The 15,362-nt window shown below is 40.8% G+C and overlaps 1 protein-coding gene across 8 annotated transcripts in view; it reads right to left on the reverse strand.

Moving 5' to 3' along the window:
- Positions 1–6,099: 6,099 nt before the first annotated feature.
- Positions 6,100–15,362, reverse strand: part of FARS2 (phenylalanyl-tRNA synthetase 2, mitochondrial) — a 346,061-nt gene continuing 336,798 nt past the window's right edge. For 3 of the 8 annotated variants that reach the window (XM_054985534.1, XM_054985533.1, XM_054985529.1), the window contains one exon: positions 6,101–6,439. In XM_054985534.1, coding sequence (XP_054841509.1) covers positions 6,301–6,439 — 139 coding nt within the window. In that variant the 3' untranslated portion in view covers positions 6,101–6,300. Of the gene's footprint in view, positions 6,440–15,362 lie in introns of all 8 variants that reach the window. The other 5 variants (XM_054985532.1, XM_054985530.1, XM_054985531.1 and 2 more) reach the window with 3 other exon arrangements.

The raw sequence follows: 15,362 nt of genomic DNA on the forward strand, positions 1-15,362 counted from the left end.
CAGTTGCTCTTAAAGGGCTTGAAGAAGCCCCACGTACAACATGTCCCAGCATGCTTTCATGCACTATGTAAGTTGCAAAACTCTACTTCTGATATATTGGTATAGGATGTATGCTGGTTATAGCAGAATTGTTAGGTCCTGTTAATAATATTCTGTTTTAAAACAGATTTCCTTTTCTTTTAAAAAGTATAGCACTTAGGAATTTCTAGACATAAGAATATCTTTTATAGAAAAAAAATCTCCTTTATTCTCAGGAAAGGGGGGGAAACCCATTTCTTGCCACCGTCAGCAGGTGTTCCAAAGTACTCTAAAAACAGATACCACAAAGACTTTTAAGCTTGAAAGGGAAAGCACCGCAGACAAAAAAGAAGATTTTTCAGGTAAAATTGCTTGGTCTTTGAAAAGGAAAGGTTCACAGGAGCTTTGGGCCCCAGGCAGCAGGAAACGTCATGAAGTATTTAATTTCTTTTGGAAGAAGGGGTGATTCTCCCTTAGTCAAAGAAACACTACAGGGTTGAACATTTTTAAGCACACCGCAAAGAAAACAGGACCTTGATTTTCTATAACTGAGTTTCCTCTCAACGGGTATAAGAAGAACCAGCTTGATTGTTATTTTCTCTACACACTTCTTCAAGTGCTGATTCACAGGGCCATATCTGAGATGGAAAAGTCCCAACAAGCTGATTTTTCTCATCGGGATTAATGCTTTTGAAGTACCTTCTGAAAGTATGAATTCACTACATGGATTACTTTTCAGAACAGCATTAATACCTAGCTTTTATATAATATCTCTTGTGTTCAGACCATTTCACATGCACTACATTTGTAATATTTACAACAACCCAGTAAGTAGGCCTCTATTATTCCTCATATTGAAGGCAGAGAGGAAGGGAGATGAATCTTGAGAAATCTGAACAGGGGATTGATGGTCAGGCCAAAACCTCATGTCACACCAGCTCCAAACATATGATCATGTTATGTTGTGGGACAAATCCTCTCACAGTACTGACTTACCACCTCGAAAGAAGTCCTTATGCATGTAGTTTGAAGAGTTTTATACTTTGTAATATCAAAATGGTCTCATACTCCTCAACTGACTTGCTTCAAGGAGATTTGCCAATTGTGTGCATTAATCAGACAATTTAGTCATTACAAAATATACACCTTTGCCTATTTTTCCAACACTTTTCCCATACTCACCTTTTGTCTAGGTAAAAGTAACATCAGGACCAGTATGGACTTTCCTTAGCATGAGTCACAATGTACACAGTTTTAAAGCTAAACAAAAACAATGGGGCCACATCACTGTGCAAAGGAAACTTCCCTGGTAACTGCACCACAATAAGGGCCATGGATCTATTGGATGAAGTCCTGTGCCATGGGGTACATAGAATCATGCTCTTAGTGGGGGAGCAAGACTAGATGCCAGGAGGAAGAAATAGATAAGCATGCAGGCTACAGAAAGCCTGTCCCCTGACCCAATTTCAAGCATAACTTAATAGCCCTGAGATTGTAAAGCATTTTAAACAATGTAAGATGAGATAGTAATCTAATACTAGACAAAAAAAACCTATTACACAGCTGATTCTATACAGTACTACCTTTGTACAGGGTCTCTTGGCAAAAATGTTGTTTTCAGGTGACAGTCGAATTAGCCAAGCTAGAAGCACTAATCACAAGGAGGAATTTACTATAACAGCAGGATGGCCGATACAGTCAGACCAGGACCAAGGTAGGGAACTCTTGTGCTGTCATATGGAGTAGGGGAACAGGAAGGTTGTGAAGGAGGCACTAACGATCAAAGAAGGGAGGAACTTTGCTCCCATTCTAAGCAGGAAAGCTGTAAACCTTTCTTTGCAATAATAGTAGATGATGAGAATTGCTTAGTTCCATCCAGCTTAATATTTGGAGGCTAAGCATCTTCTCTCAGCTAAACATCTGCTATCCTTATTTTCATTCAAGGTAGTATTATGTTAGTATTGGGACTAGGGGTGTAGATTTTAAAAAATGTTATTATTTGGATCTGGGTATCTGTAATACCATATATATTCATTATTCTGGATATTTGCATCCAGAATTATTGGTATAGTATTTGGATCTGTGTTTTATTTGGGAATTTGAATATATTTTGCTCCATTATTCCTTATGTGAGGAAATATACAGAGGACTGGGAGGGCATTTTTTGTGCAAACTCCACCAAAATCACAGGGAACCTACCCCTTTCCTGTCCATTACAGCCCCCCCCCCCCAAGTTTCAAGAAGATTGGACCAAGGGGTCCAATTCTATGAGCTCCTGAACAAGGTGCCTCCAGCCACTCTCCATTGTTTCCAAGGATTTCCAAGGCAAAGAAACCTTAACTAAACACACATGGGCAACCCCTGCCCAAAAGCCAGTCCTGATGAACCCACAAAGCCCAACAGAACTAATGCCAAACAGAGAATCCCAGCAGAACCCATGTCAAACCACAGAATCTCAGCAGAACTAAAATGAAGCAAGGGACACTGTGGAAAACCCAACAGAACCAGCATTGCTCACAGAAGCCAAGCAGAACCCAGGGCCAATGTGGTTAATGCCACATAACAGAACCATGTACCAACACATCAACCACACAGCAGCAGAACTACCAACTTGATACAAACACAGCCAGTCACCTGGCAATGGCAAGAAGGAACACATACACACACAAACAAAGTGTATGTATCTCCCAAGGAAGGCCTCAGAAAATGAGGGTGTGTGTGTGTGTGTGTGTGTTTTGAGTGACCAGTAAGGTATTATTCGGTTATATTTTCTATTTGGGAATATCAAATTGCACACCCCCAATTGGACAAAGCTTCAAAAATGTTTCAAGGGAAGCCAAAAGAACATTAAGAAGACAGGCACAATTTCTTGATGGTTTCTTATACCTCTCTGGATTCTAAGGAAAGCTATTCTGTTGACACTCTGTTGTGGTTCCAGCCATACAGACATCTAAACCAGTGGCTTTCTTGCCCCCATTAGAACACTTACATTTGCAGGGCAAAAGCACAGCCAGATATGGGCCTGTTTATTGTAATCCTGAATTATTCTGTTTTTCTGTGCTGCCCCCTGACAAATGACTTGGCGCAACAAGAAGTAAACACCTTTATTAATAATATATAATAGTGATAATTAAGAATGAACTATTCCAGCCGTGCAAGCTAATTATTTACCATTTATCAAAGACACAAGATACAGCTTTAAATCATGGCTGAATCTACCTCTAGAGAAAGGAAGGCATTGGTTATTATTGCTATAGGTAGAGAGAATATGTCTATTATTATACGCTTGCATTTCTTTTAGCAAGTTTAAGAAGAAATCATGATCTAGCCAGACAAATGGTTCATTATTCCAGAGCCTTTTCAAGGCAGTATCCCGGCTGGGGGACAGAGCACAATTTTCTTTGCCACAGGGATGCTGTTGAAAAAAATCTCATTAATGATGATTGATCTTCCCTCTGAAACGTAATGTTGGGAAGTAATCACCATATTTATTTATTTAATGCTGGAAAGGTGGTTTGAAAAAGATCGGAGAAAAGCTGTGGAAATCCCGGGAAGTGCATGAATGCACCATGATCCTGTGGGGAAGAAGGGAAAAAACCTGCTTCCAAGCAGCAGTGAACTTGGGGCAGATAGCCTATGTGGAAACGGCCTCAGAATGAGAAACCTCCCCAAGCAGTGTCTCTCAATAGCTCCGTAAATACCACCTCACCAGTCCTCTAGATGCATGGCTGTTGCAGGAAAAAACTGATTATGTGATTAAGCAAATGCCCCTTGATGGATTTTTAATTGAATACAGCTTACCAATATTTTTAAAAAATCTTTTAAAAAGCCAACTCAAAATAACACCCATGGTTCTCTGGTGAAAGTCTACTGTAAAAAAACAATTCATTTGCAAACATCCTTGTTTTTTTAGAAAACCCAAATCAGAATGAACATTTAAAGGTAAGCAGACCAAACTAGAAACACTTATAGATCATCACTGCATTATTGTACTGAGATTGTTAGACATAATTCTTTGTGGGATCCATATGTTTCTGGATCTGAGGAATATCAACAATTCTACTGGTGGTGATAATAAAAAGAAAAAGGAGACGGGTATTCAAACTATTAAGAAAAATAAAGACATTCATTCTTTGAGTGTGTGGCATGCAATATTTGTTGTGGCTCACTTCCTTAGAAAATCAATTTTGGCAATGCTCTATTCAACAGGGAGGTATAGAAATATGAGAGAGAACACATCACAAGGGGGGAAAAGGATCCAAGACAATTGTGTCTTTCAGCCAGTAAATAACTCAGTGAGATAAATAAAGTCTTGATTGCAGGTACTCCATGCATGGCCATTTTCAGATTTTCATCACTGTACTGGGGATGTTAGTTTGTGATAGAACTAGAGGTGGGCACAAATCGAATTATGACTCAAAAAAATGGGTGAAGCTGGCACGGGGCATGTGAAACTGACAGCTCTGTTCTCCTGTCCCCGAGTGGCAGGAGAACAGGAGCTGTCAGTTTGACAGACCCCACACCGGCCTCAGCCCATGGGCTGAAGCCAGCGCTGGATCTGTCAAACTGACAGCTCTCGTTTTCCTGCCACCCTGGACGGGAAAAGAACGAGAGCTGTCAGTTTAACTCACTGCACGCTGGCTGTCAAAGTGCTGTCAGTTTAACTCACCCCGTGCTGGCTGTGAAACTGACAGCCCCCATTCTCTTTCTGCCCAGGGCGGCAGGAAAACAGGGCTGTCAGTTTGACAGATCCCATGCTGGTTCAGCCCATGGGCTGAGGCCGGTGTGGGGGTCTGTCAAACTGACAGCTCCCATTCTCCTGCCACTCGGAGACAAGAGTACAGGGCTGTCAGTTTCACATGCCCCATGCCAGCTTCACTCGATGGGATGAAGCTTGCGGGGGTGTTTTGAAACTGACAGACTTCTCCTGCCACTTCAGGGTGAAAGGAGAAGGGGACTGTTAGTTTCAAACACCCTGCACTGGCTTCAGAAGCCGGTGCCAGGTGTTTGAATTCCACGAACTACAAACCATGAACCGATTCGTGAACTGGTACAAGTTCGTGGAAGTTTGTGGTTTGTAGTTTGTGGAACAGTGACGAACCACGAATCAGGTGGTTCAGGGTTTTTTTGGTTTGTACCCGTGTCTAGATAGAACTCATCGGACTTTGGAGTGGAGCAATTGCAAAGCAATTTGTGGCTCAGGTAATGCACAACTGTTTCTTCTTCTAACAGCTATAAAAGAAATCAGATAAAACAAATTAAATAGTAAATTTGCAACATATCCCAGTATGACTTAGTCTGCAGGGGGCTTCCTCCATCATCACCTTTAGTCTTAAACAGCATTATGCCTTTTAAACATCAACTTGCTATTTACAAAAATATTTTATTTTATTGCTTTAACTTTGCTTCTGAGGAAGGCTGCTATGAAACCTGAAGAAAGGTCTTTTTTTGGTTCTGTTTTGATTTCTGTAAAGATACTTATGATGCTAATCCCACAAGTTTGGGCAAAGGACTTGCAGTTTGGTTTCAATCCAAACTTTCCTTGAGTCAGCAATTTTTTCTCTTCTTCTGACTCATCAGTTTGTGGAAATGGATGCTGACGGGGAATAACTAAGGATCAAATTAGAAGTTATCTTGATGAATACATAGTCCCAAATCCATGGTTACAGATATAACAGGAATATATTTAAAGTTGCAGATCAGCTGGCTAGAGTGAAGAGTGTTTTCCACCTTCTTTGCCAACTCATTGTCCACTACAAATCCTCCCCTAGCCAGTTCCTACATCTGAGCTCATTTCAAAGCCAGGCTAAGGGGGCGGGGGGAGATTGCAGCCCAGACAGGTGGACGGGAGATGATTTCAGCACTTGCCCTCTTCCTGCTGTTTCTGCCCTACAAGTGAACTCTTATATCCTGCTTTAGTGCTTTAAGGGAAATAAGGAGTTGGGAAATCCGTATTTCCTTCTTAAAGATGACTTCTGCCCTAATTTAAAGGTATTACAGAGTACAGTTAATGGAAGGCTTGCATGTAGATGGCTTGAGGTTCTACCATAAGTGCATCCCATCAATACAAAAATAATACAAATTTGTTTACTCTTTAGTACTTCTACAGGGACTGATTAATAATGTACAAAGATTACTTGACAAGATATTTATTAATGTCAATAGGAAATACTACATTACTAATCTTTATTACCAGAAAGTTACACCATTGTCAAGAGGCTTTAGTGTGATATTGTTTTTAACAGAATAAAAATGAAAATCCACAAATTCAAAGCTACAAGGTCAAAATCGTCCTTCTACTCCTAATTCTCGTACAACTGATTCTTCAATGGCTCGATGGATACTATTTACTTCCTTCTGATCCAGGGTCCTCTCCAAGTGTCGGTAAGTTATCTGGTAACAATGGCTGATCCTTTTTGTCCTAGGAAACAAAAATTAGAAGTCATATATTAGTTATACAAGAAAAAACCATCTACAGTTAGCCCATACTTTTTCTTCCCATGTTGTTAAATATATATTTCTCAAGTTACCTGTACAAGGGATGGAGTCAGACTCATTAGTTTGATAATACATAATTAACTTTTACAAGGAAGAGAGCAGTAAAATACATTTTATAGCCACACTTGTTTCTGAAATGTACAATTATCTCATTTTTTTCATCTTTTAACATTCCCTACAGTTTTGAAATCTTATACCACCGGATACAAGGCCTTCTACAAATGTATCAGTGGGAAGACAATTCTTTAACTGCTTAGCATCTAAGATGGAATATAAATGGCTATATACAGAAGAGGACTTGGAGGTGGTACTGTAGAGTTTCTCATTCCTGTGATTCTCATGGATCCATTTATGTGTTTCACCATGACTTCTGATCTACTGTTTTTGTAGTTTTGGTAGTGCTCTTAGCTGTACCCAGAAAAGCTCAAATGAACCTCCAGGAGAATGACCAATGGTGCAACAACCCATGCTCATTCATTTCAGTACAACTGATGGGACAATTCTCATAAATGAATACATGTTCCCCTCCTACAACTTGGAATAACTGTGACCATTTTAAAGTCTCATTACTATTTAAAATATAGATATTTATCCACACAGACAATCTTGTAGTTATCACAAAGAAATGTGTACAACCTCATGGTTTTTTTCCTGTTCCATCAAAGCCTTTGGTCAAACCAATTTCATACTTTTAAAAACAGTGCCTCCTCTTGACCTTGTTGCTCATGCACAGCAATAATCTGCTGCTTCAGGAACATATTTGAAAAGCTTCCTTTGGCAGACATCAGACGAGGGCAGATGGGGAAAGTAAAACAGCCTTGGGAAAGTTCCCACCTCACTTCCGCCATGTCCTATTCCTTGACATGCACCCCTGAATGTGAGAGAACTTGCTTGGGCAGGGTGGTGGTGCAATTTACCTGCCCAGTCAGCCAGCCCAATGGCAATGTTGTAGCTAAGTCCGGTACCGAGGTTTCCTTCTGCCCAGCAGCAGCTTGTGTTCAACCAGGCCAGTCTCCTTGTCTCCTGGGTTGGCTAAGCCCAACCAGGGGGGTGGAGAGCTCAGCAGGGGTGGCCACCCAAATATCATAATGATCATGGTAGTAGCTGGCAACCTACGTACTGAACAAGCTGCTGCACATGAGAAAGAATAGCTTATTTTGATAGTAAACAATAAACCTTAGTGATAATCCACTTGTTTCTGGACAAGAATGTAAAACATAAAATGCCCTCAAGCATATATTTTTAGCAAATCAGGAATGAATTCAAGTAACGCTAGTTGAAGGGTGTAACTGAATGAGAAAGATAAATGCAGATGACTAAAGTAAGTGCTGGGTCCCCGTGCCTCCCGCTGGGAGCATAATGGGACCTGGCAACCCTGTCCTAAGCAGATCTACTCAGAACCCTATTGAAGTCTATTCAAGGAGACCTACTCCCAGGAAAGTGTTCTTAGGATTGCACTGTTATTCATGTAAAACACTTGTAGCTGTACTCTTAATTTTTGCTCTCATGGTGACATTATATTCATTCTCAGAACCGGTATGATGTAGTAGCGTAATATGTGGGCGCAGTATGAGTACTAAGGAAACTGTGGTTCAATTCCCTGCTCAGCCAGCCTCACATCTGATTCTGCATTCCTTCTACCTTTGGAATTGGGCTGATTGGTAGTATTAGCCTCAAAGTCAGCAGGCAAGTTTTAGAGCAGACATTTTCCACTTCCATTGCCATCTATGTATTTGAATTGGACCTGGAAAACCAGTATGGTGTAATGGTTAGATTGCTGGACTAGGACCAGGGAAACCAGGGTTCAAATCCCCACTCAGCCTGTTCTGGATAACTCTGGTCAGGCCTGATTCAGATATAGGTGTGCACTTAACAAGCCCTAAGAGTCTACTTAGTTTTCCAATATCAAATCTTTTAACCCCTGGCAAGAGGTACACCTCAATAATGTTCTACATTTGTTACTAGTTATAGTACATAAGTACATAGACTCTTTGCTTTTGTTCTAATCCTTTCTTATTAAAACATGATTATTCAGCATTCTTAATATTAGCTCAATCAACAGAAAACCTCACCATCCATTATATTACAGAGATCATTAAAGGAGAGCGAAGGCATCTTTGTCCAATCAAGCAACAGTTCCTCTGTATTTCTAGCGATATCCATGACAAGTCATGAAACTCACTGGACTGAGTGACCTTGGATCTGCAGCTTAACCTACATTACAGTAATGTCACAAGGACAAAATGTCCTTGGCGAAAGGGTAGGATAAAAATGTTATGGACTGATGGACAGATGGATATTGAAAGTCCCTATTTTACACAATACTGATGTAACATTTCTAACAATTGTCATATCAAGCCTAAGAACTGGGCACGTGGTTCCACTAGGTTAACAGGTACAAAACATCAACACTGAGTGAGTAGGACATTATTTACCCAAACTGCACCTTCTGACAACTCCATCCGGTTTGTAATCACACAAACTTTCCCCTTTTATTAAGCTTTAATTGATCTTAGCGTCACAACATACTCTGCAACAGCCTGCAGCTTTCAGGTAATGAAACACCGTAAATACAGTGAAGTGCTGCACAAGGGGGGTAGCAGTGAGACAAAACAGTGCAAAGATATTGACAGATTCTGATGCCGCTGGGGAGGGGGGAAAGAAGCTATGCTCAACAAATAAACCAGCTGAACCAAGAGGCTATGTTTATTTTGTGTAATTCTGGCAGCGTCAACTTGGCCTTGTGGAGAATGATAAACCAGGAACTGGAGTTTCATGAATATCACAGAGCCGATATCAACAGCTAAACTTCACAGAGTACAACTAAGTCTATCAATAAATGCTGCATCCCTGTAATACTATTAACCATTCAAAGGCCATGGAATAGTCAAGTGAGCATCGCTCACTTTGGAATGCACAAACAAGCCTATATGTATGGAACAGGATGGTACATACTGTGCACTAAAAATAAATAAATTATAAAGTGACTAAGAACTGGCTTCTATAAAGTATGCAGACTGGCAAGCTCTTTGTCACATCCTCCAAAAGGGATTCTGCACACCTACACACTGTAATGTGTATTTATGTGTTACTCCACTCAACCACTCGGACAATAATTGCAGAGCTCTCCCAGCTAGAAGTATCCCTCTGCTAGAAAAATATTACTTAATGATCAGAGATGACAAACAATTGCCATTTCCTCTCCATTTTATACTTTTAAACTACCACATTCAACACAGCATTCCTGATTACTCTACACTATTATATGAATTGTAAGCTGACAATTATTGCTTTTGGCTCACATCCACCTCATGGAAAGGAGGCAAAGACAAGTGTAATACTGCACAGTCAACCAAAGTGTGATTTAAATCCACAGCAGCATTCATGTGTATGCCAACATAGCCGTATCATAAAGATGCATCTGACATCACTTACTATGTAACAGTTTTAGTGCCAAAGTGCATGAAGTATTGTGGCAAACATAAAAAAGATGTTGATGGTTCAGACAGGTGCACCTCACACCAGAGGCCTTATGATCTATATTAGATGAACAATACAAGGGTGCATGAAAGGGCAAAGATCAACCAATGAATAGGGGAGAATCTGTTGGGCTGGCTGGTGCCTGAGATGTTCAAGACATCATGGGAGCTGCTGCTCCAAAAATGATTCACAAGTAAAAGAATTCGTGAAGCAAAACGATCCTTGGTTCTACTCGTACTACTACTTACAGGTTTTTTAAAGGGTTAAAGACCAAAGCTGCTAACTTCGTTTGGGTCTGTTTAGGTGTGTGAGCACTGATTCTGGTGACTGTTTGAACTGATAGTGGGATTTGGTTCCAGTGCCCTGGATAACTTATCTTCCTCAGTAGCTGAGGAATTATGGAGAATAGTGTAAGGGGCTTCTGGGTTTGGCTTCAAAGGTGCCAAGGTGGACCTTCCAGCAGAGGCCATCTTTGAACCTTGGACCCCTCCCTGGAACAAAAGTTCAGTAGGCTGCAGCTGGAAGGGGGGGCAGGAAAGAGAGCAGGGAATCCCATGCTGCAAAGTCTGCAGATGCTTGGATACACCCCAGTGTTTGTGTGCACACAATAGTAAGAAGAATCTCTCTCCAACTCTTTTAAATACAACTGACCCAGCCTAAATTATATCATTAAACTCTTATACTCTAAAAGAGGCAAGTGATTACACTATGCCAAAAATGTCACTTTTCTGAAATATTATCTGTATGCACTAGAGAAGAGATGTTTAGCCGGACACATCTCTTCTCAGATAGGCTGATCAACAATGCAGCCATCTGCTAACTTTGGTCGAGAAGGTTTTATATCAGCAGTGTTTTAAAAAAAGCGGGCACCAACAAATCGGGGAATCATCAGCTAACAAAAAAAGGAAGGGACAGACTATCCACAACGGTCCTGGAAAACGACAGCAAGGGGGAAAGTGTAAAATTGTGTAGCTAGGCTAGGAACAAGCACAATCTCCTTATCAAATTCACAAAATTATAGCTAGTTGAAAAAAAGTTGTAAAAGAAAGATGCAGCGCTAACCAATCAGCTGGTGTGGTACAGTGGTTAAAGCTCTGGGAGGGGGAGGAAACACAAGTACAAATCTCTGCTGTACCATGAAGTGTATTGAATGACCTTGAACCAGTCACACACACTCTACCAAACCTATCCTAGCAGGGTTATGACGATGAGCTTTATGCACTGCCCTGAGCCAGGCTGACCTGCTCAGTATCAGCAGCATTACTGGGTCACTGTTTCCTCAAGACCATACTCTGGTTTAATTGAAATCTGTGTAATATATTACTTCAGTATAGTAAATTTACTTCACTACTTTAGGAACACAAAACATACAATGAATTACTTAGCACATCAGATTGCATTGTTTGATATACCTATGACCCTGAAGAGTACAAATGCATTAATTTTATTCAAACAATAATCAGAAATCTATTTCCTGGTAGAGATGACATAGAGGTAAAGCTGCTGAATGCTATCATAGCGATGTTTCTCTAAGTTGCAGAAATAAGAAAGGGAAGTTGAATATAGAAGCTATTATCACTGTAGTCAACATTGGGGGATGGATCCAAAGATTGCGAGCATTGTGAAACTGGTGGAATTAAAGTCCTTTTCTAGAATTATAACCTAAATGTTGCTTGATTAATAATCCAATCAAGCACAGAGGCAATCCTGTCATTCCCTAACATTACCTATTAGTCATGGATCTAAGAGTGAATAGGTTATGAAACATTATTACATTGCTCATGAAATCATTTTAATCAAGACAATGTTTTATGAGATTTTCTTCTTCCCGCCTCCCATTTCTGTTTTTTTCATCTCAGGAAACCTTTTACACAAATCTTTCTAATGTTTTTCCCCTCAGGCCAGCAACTTTTTATGGACAAGGGTCTGTATTGGGCCTGTATGTGATTTCCTTCCTGCTGAGTTGGTAATTGCAATACCAGCTCTGGCCATTTATTGTGGTGTTGCTGTAGCATAGTGGAGAGCAGACCAGCAGTTCTTTCCTCTGGCAATCTGCCATAGTATACAGGGTGCCTGGTTCCTACAGCTATAGTACCAGTATATTTGTATGAATTCTCAGACTAGAGGAGCCAAATTCTGGATATTCTCTCAGAGTGGAGTTTGAAATACTTCGCAAACCCTTCTGGAAACTTTCACCAGTGTTGCTATATGTGATGAGGTATACCACTGTGATAGGCAGGAGAAGGTTTTGCCTTCTGTTTTTCCTGGTCAGAGCAGACCAATCAGATTCAAAAGGCAAATGGAACTCTGAAGTGAAGAAGGAAAAAAACCTTGATGGTTAACTGTTGACAGCCAATTGACAAAACAGGACAACTGGGTTTTGGAGGAAGAAGGAATAGAAAGTATTTGGGGCTAGGCAGGGAGTCCTATAGGGACTGTAATGAGTGATTTTTACAGATAGGGTTTGAGTGCTGTTCCCAGATAAAAACAGTAAAAAGTGTCAAGCTGTCTAGTTACTGTTGTTATGTTTAAAAAGCTGCCAAAAGAATAAACATTGTAACTCTTAAGATATGCACTTCCCAGCTCTAGGACTATGTTGAAAGGAATTACAAGTTATCTGACTATCTACATAAGTTTGCTTGTTTTGTTCTATAAGACTCCCATGTTATCCAGAACCCTGACTTCCCCATTACACTCTTAAAAGGACCCAAGAAAAAAGGGTCTGGATTTTTATGTGATATGTTCTTTGGCACAGGATTAAAGAATTCTGTGTCTGTGTCAAAGTAGACACACTCAGTGAAACAAATCCACTTCACCTCACACATTGAAAGAGGACCATGACCCTGGTATTAAATAAATACATGGAGGGTGTAGGTGATGAGGTGGTGTGCAACCCTCCAGCCTGAGGGGCTTGTTAGTGGTAAAGAGAGGTACAAAATACCATAACAAGAGAAGGGCCTGGATCAGGGGTTGTGACACTCTGCATTAGAATCTTTATGAAGCCTTGCTGTCCGTAGACCTCTGGAAAGCACACAGTCCACTTGCTATTCATCTTAAAAGGCATTACCCTTTTTGGGCCTGCAAACAGCTTAAGTCATAAGAGACAGATAAATGCTACAAAATACAGTTAAAAATTACAATAACAACAAAACAAGAACTAAAGAGTCAAAAGCCCTGAGCCAAGAGGAAAGGTGGGGCATAAATATTCTCTCTCTCTCTCTCACCACACACACACACACACACACAATCAGGTTTCTGGCAGAAGAATATTTATGGACCCTCTCAAAAAAACCTAGAGTAGCTTTGGCGTGCCACCACTAAAAAGCACCCAGGCATTTTTGGCTAAAGAGAGTTAAGGTATTGTTAGGCTCTTGCCCATTTACAGAGATTTGTGATGTCGGCAATAATCTTACAGCTTTACAAAATTAACCACATCACATCTAATTAATGCAGCATTAAGTAACAACCACCTTCCAAATTTAGTAGAATCGAGAGATATGTCATATTTTATTATTAAACTTACAAAACAACAGTGCTGGACTGTTGTGTGGAGATACAGAAAACACACACATTCCCCCACCTTAATCTGAGATGTGATGCCTTTTCCATCGCTGTTAATGTCATCCCCCAACTGATAAATAATTAGCATGATATTTTTCTCCAATGACATGTTCATACTAACAGGTAAAAAGAACTATTACTAAAAATAAACCTACTGTCTGATTAAAAATGTATTCCATAATGAACTAAAAAGAGAATTTATAAAAGGATTTAAAACAAATTTGCCTTGTTGGAAGGAAGCAGGACAGGACAGAGTGTCAGCAGGTATGCAGACATTCCTATTAACTTTAAATCCAATCTCTTGGTTAACACTCTGAGAACCAGGGTCTCTACACTGATTTGACTCAGCAGTAATGCAAAGTGCTACTTTTCTCACGATCACTAGCTGTAACCATGGTTTCAACAAAAACAGATTATAAGATGCAGTGCTTTTAACACAACAGGGATAAATAAGGAAACACCTAGTGCAGAATTAGATGTGATAGGATTTCCGTTTTGGACAGCAGCTGTATCTTGGGTTCCTCTCGCTGTCTAGCAATGTAAAGGCTTGACATCATAATTTTGTTGCTTCTCTCCAGCAGCAACGGGGCTGGGGTAAACACAATGTGATGACATCAGATCATTATTTCTATCATTGCAAGTTTGGTTGGTGGGAGGAGGAATCAACACAGCATTACCATTTTAAGCTGCAATTGTTTATTCTAGAGCTGCCCAGACAGACGTAGCTGCATGCACTTTCCACCAAAAGGAGGGGAGCTCTCCAATCCGTGCAAAGGAAACCTCATAGACTGAATTAATTGGTGCAATTTTAGAATGTTGTGCAAGAAAGATGGTTGGGAAAAGGTTGGCTTTAGAGAAGCCTTTAACATAGCATGTCATTGCTGTTGTGTTAGTTCTGTTGGCATCATACAATGGCTTTATGTTCTACCCCTATCGTGCATTTAGTGACTGCTAACTATGACTAGCTCAGTGAAGTCACCGTATGTATCTGCAGAGATGCAACATTCAAGACTGGCTCACAAGTTGTGATGTGCTGATGTGAAAATCCTCACACCTGACCCTGCAGACATATTGGCACGAACAAATGATCCAATGATTTAACAACAAGAGCACAGTCTTGAAAGGCACTTGGAGCTGGGTAGCAGTGGCAGGAGTAGGAGGGGTAACTCTTTCCGTACCATTTCTACAAGTTCGAAGGAACTGCAAAGGGTCCCTGCAGCATGTTTGAGCCATGTGGCAGCAGCAGGAGTGGAGGAGACTGTATGCCTTCATCTCTGCTGCTCCAAGGTGGGCAGCAGACCAACTCTGTGGTTTGCATTAAACAGTCTGGAACAGGTACAAAGCACGCCTTTTGCCTCCTCCCACAGAAACTCCTCTGCTAATCTGCCATCCTAAGCAGCTGCTTGGGCAGTGAATTTGCCTTGTTAGAATAGAAAAGAAGCCCTAGATTAGTCCAAAGGTCCATTCTGTTTCTCATAGTTGTCAACCAGATTCTTGAGACAGAGAAGGAAGAGAGATTTGAGATGGTTTCTTGGAGCATTTACCAGCACCATATAATATGGAGAGAACTCAGGCAATATGGTTCTGCTACCTTGTGTACTGCCACGTTAAGAGTGGGCAGGGGTATGGGGGAGGGCAAAGAGGGCAAACTGCCCCACAGCCCTACAAGGCTGAGGGCTCTCAATATTTTGGCTCTGTCTAGGCTTAAGACCTGTCTCTGCATTTACTGTCACCAGGGGCTATCTGGTCAGGTGGTGTTGACTCCTCCGATGGCTGAAACAGGGGAGTCCCAGCAGCCCTATAAT

This window comes from Eublepharis macularius, chromosome 7 (assembly GCF_028583425.1).
Source record: "Eublepharis macularius isolate TG4126 chromosome 7, MPM_Emac_v1.0, whole genome shotgun sequence".
In the NCBI taxonomy this organism is placed as follows: domain Eukaryota; kingdom Metazoa; phylum Chordata; class Lepidosauria; order Squamata; family Eublepharidae; genus Eublepharis; species Eublepharis macularius.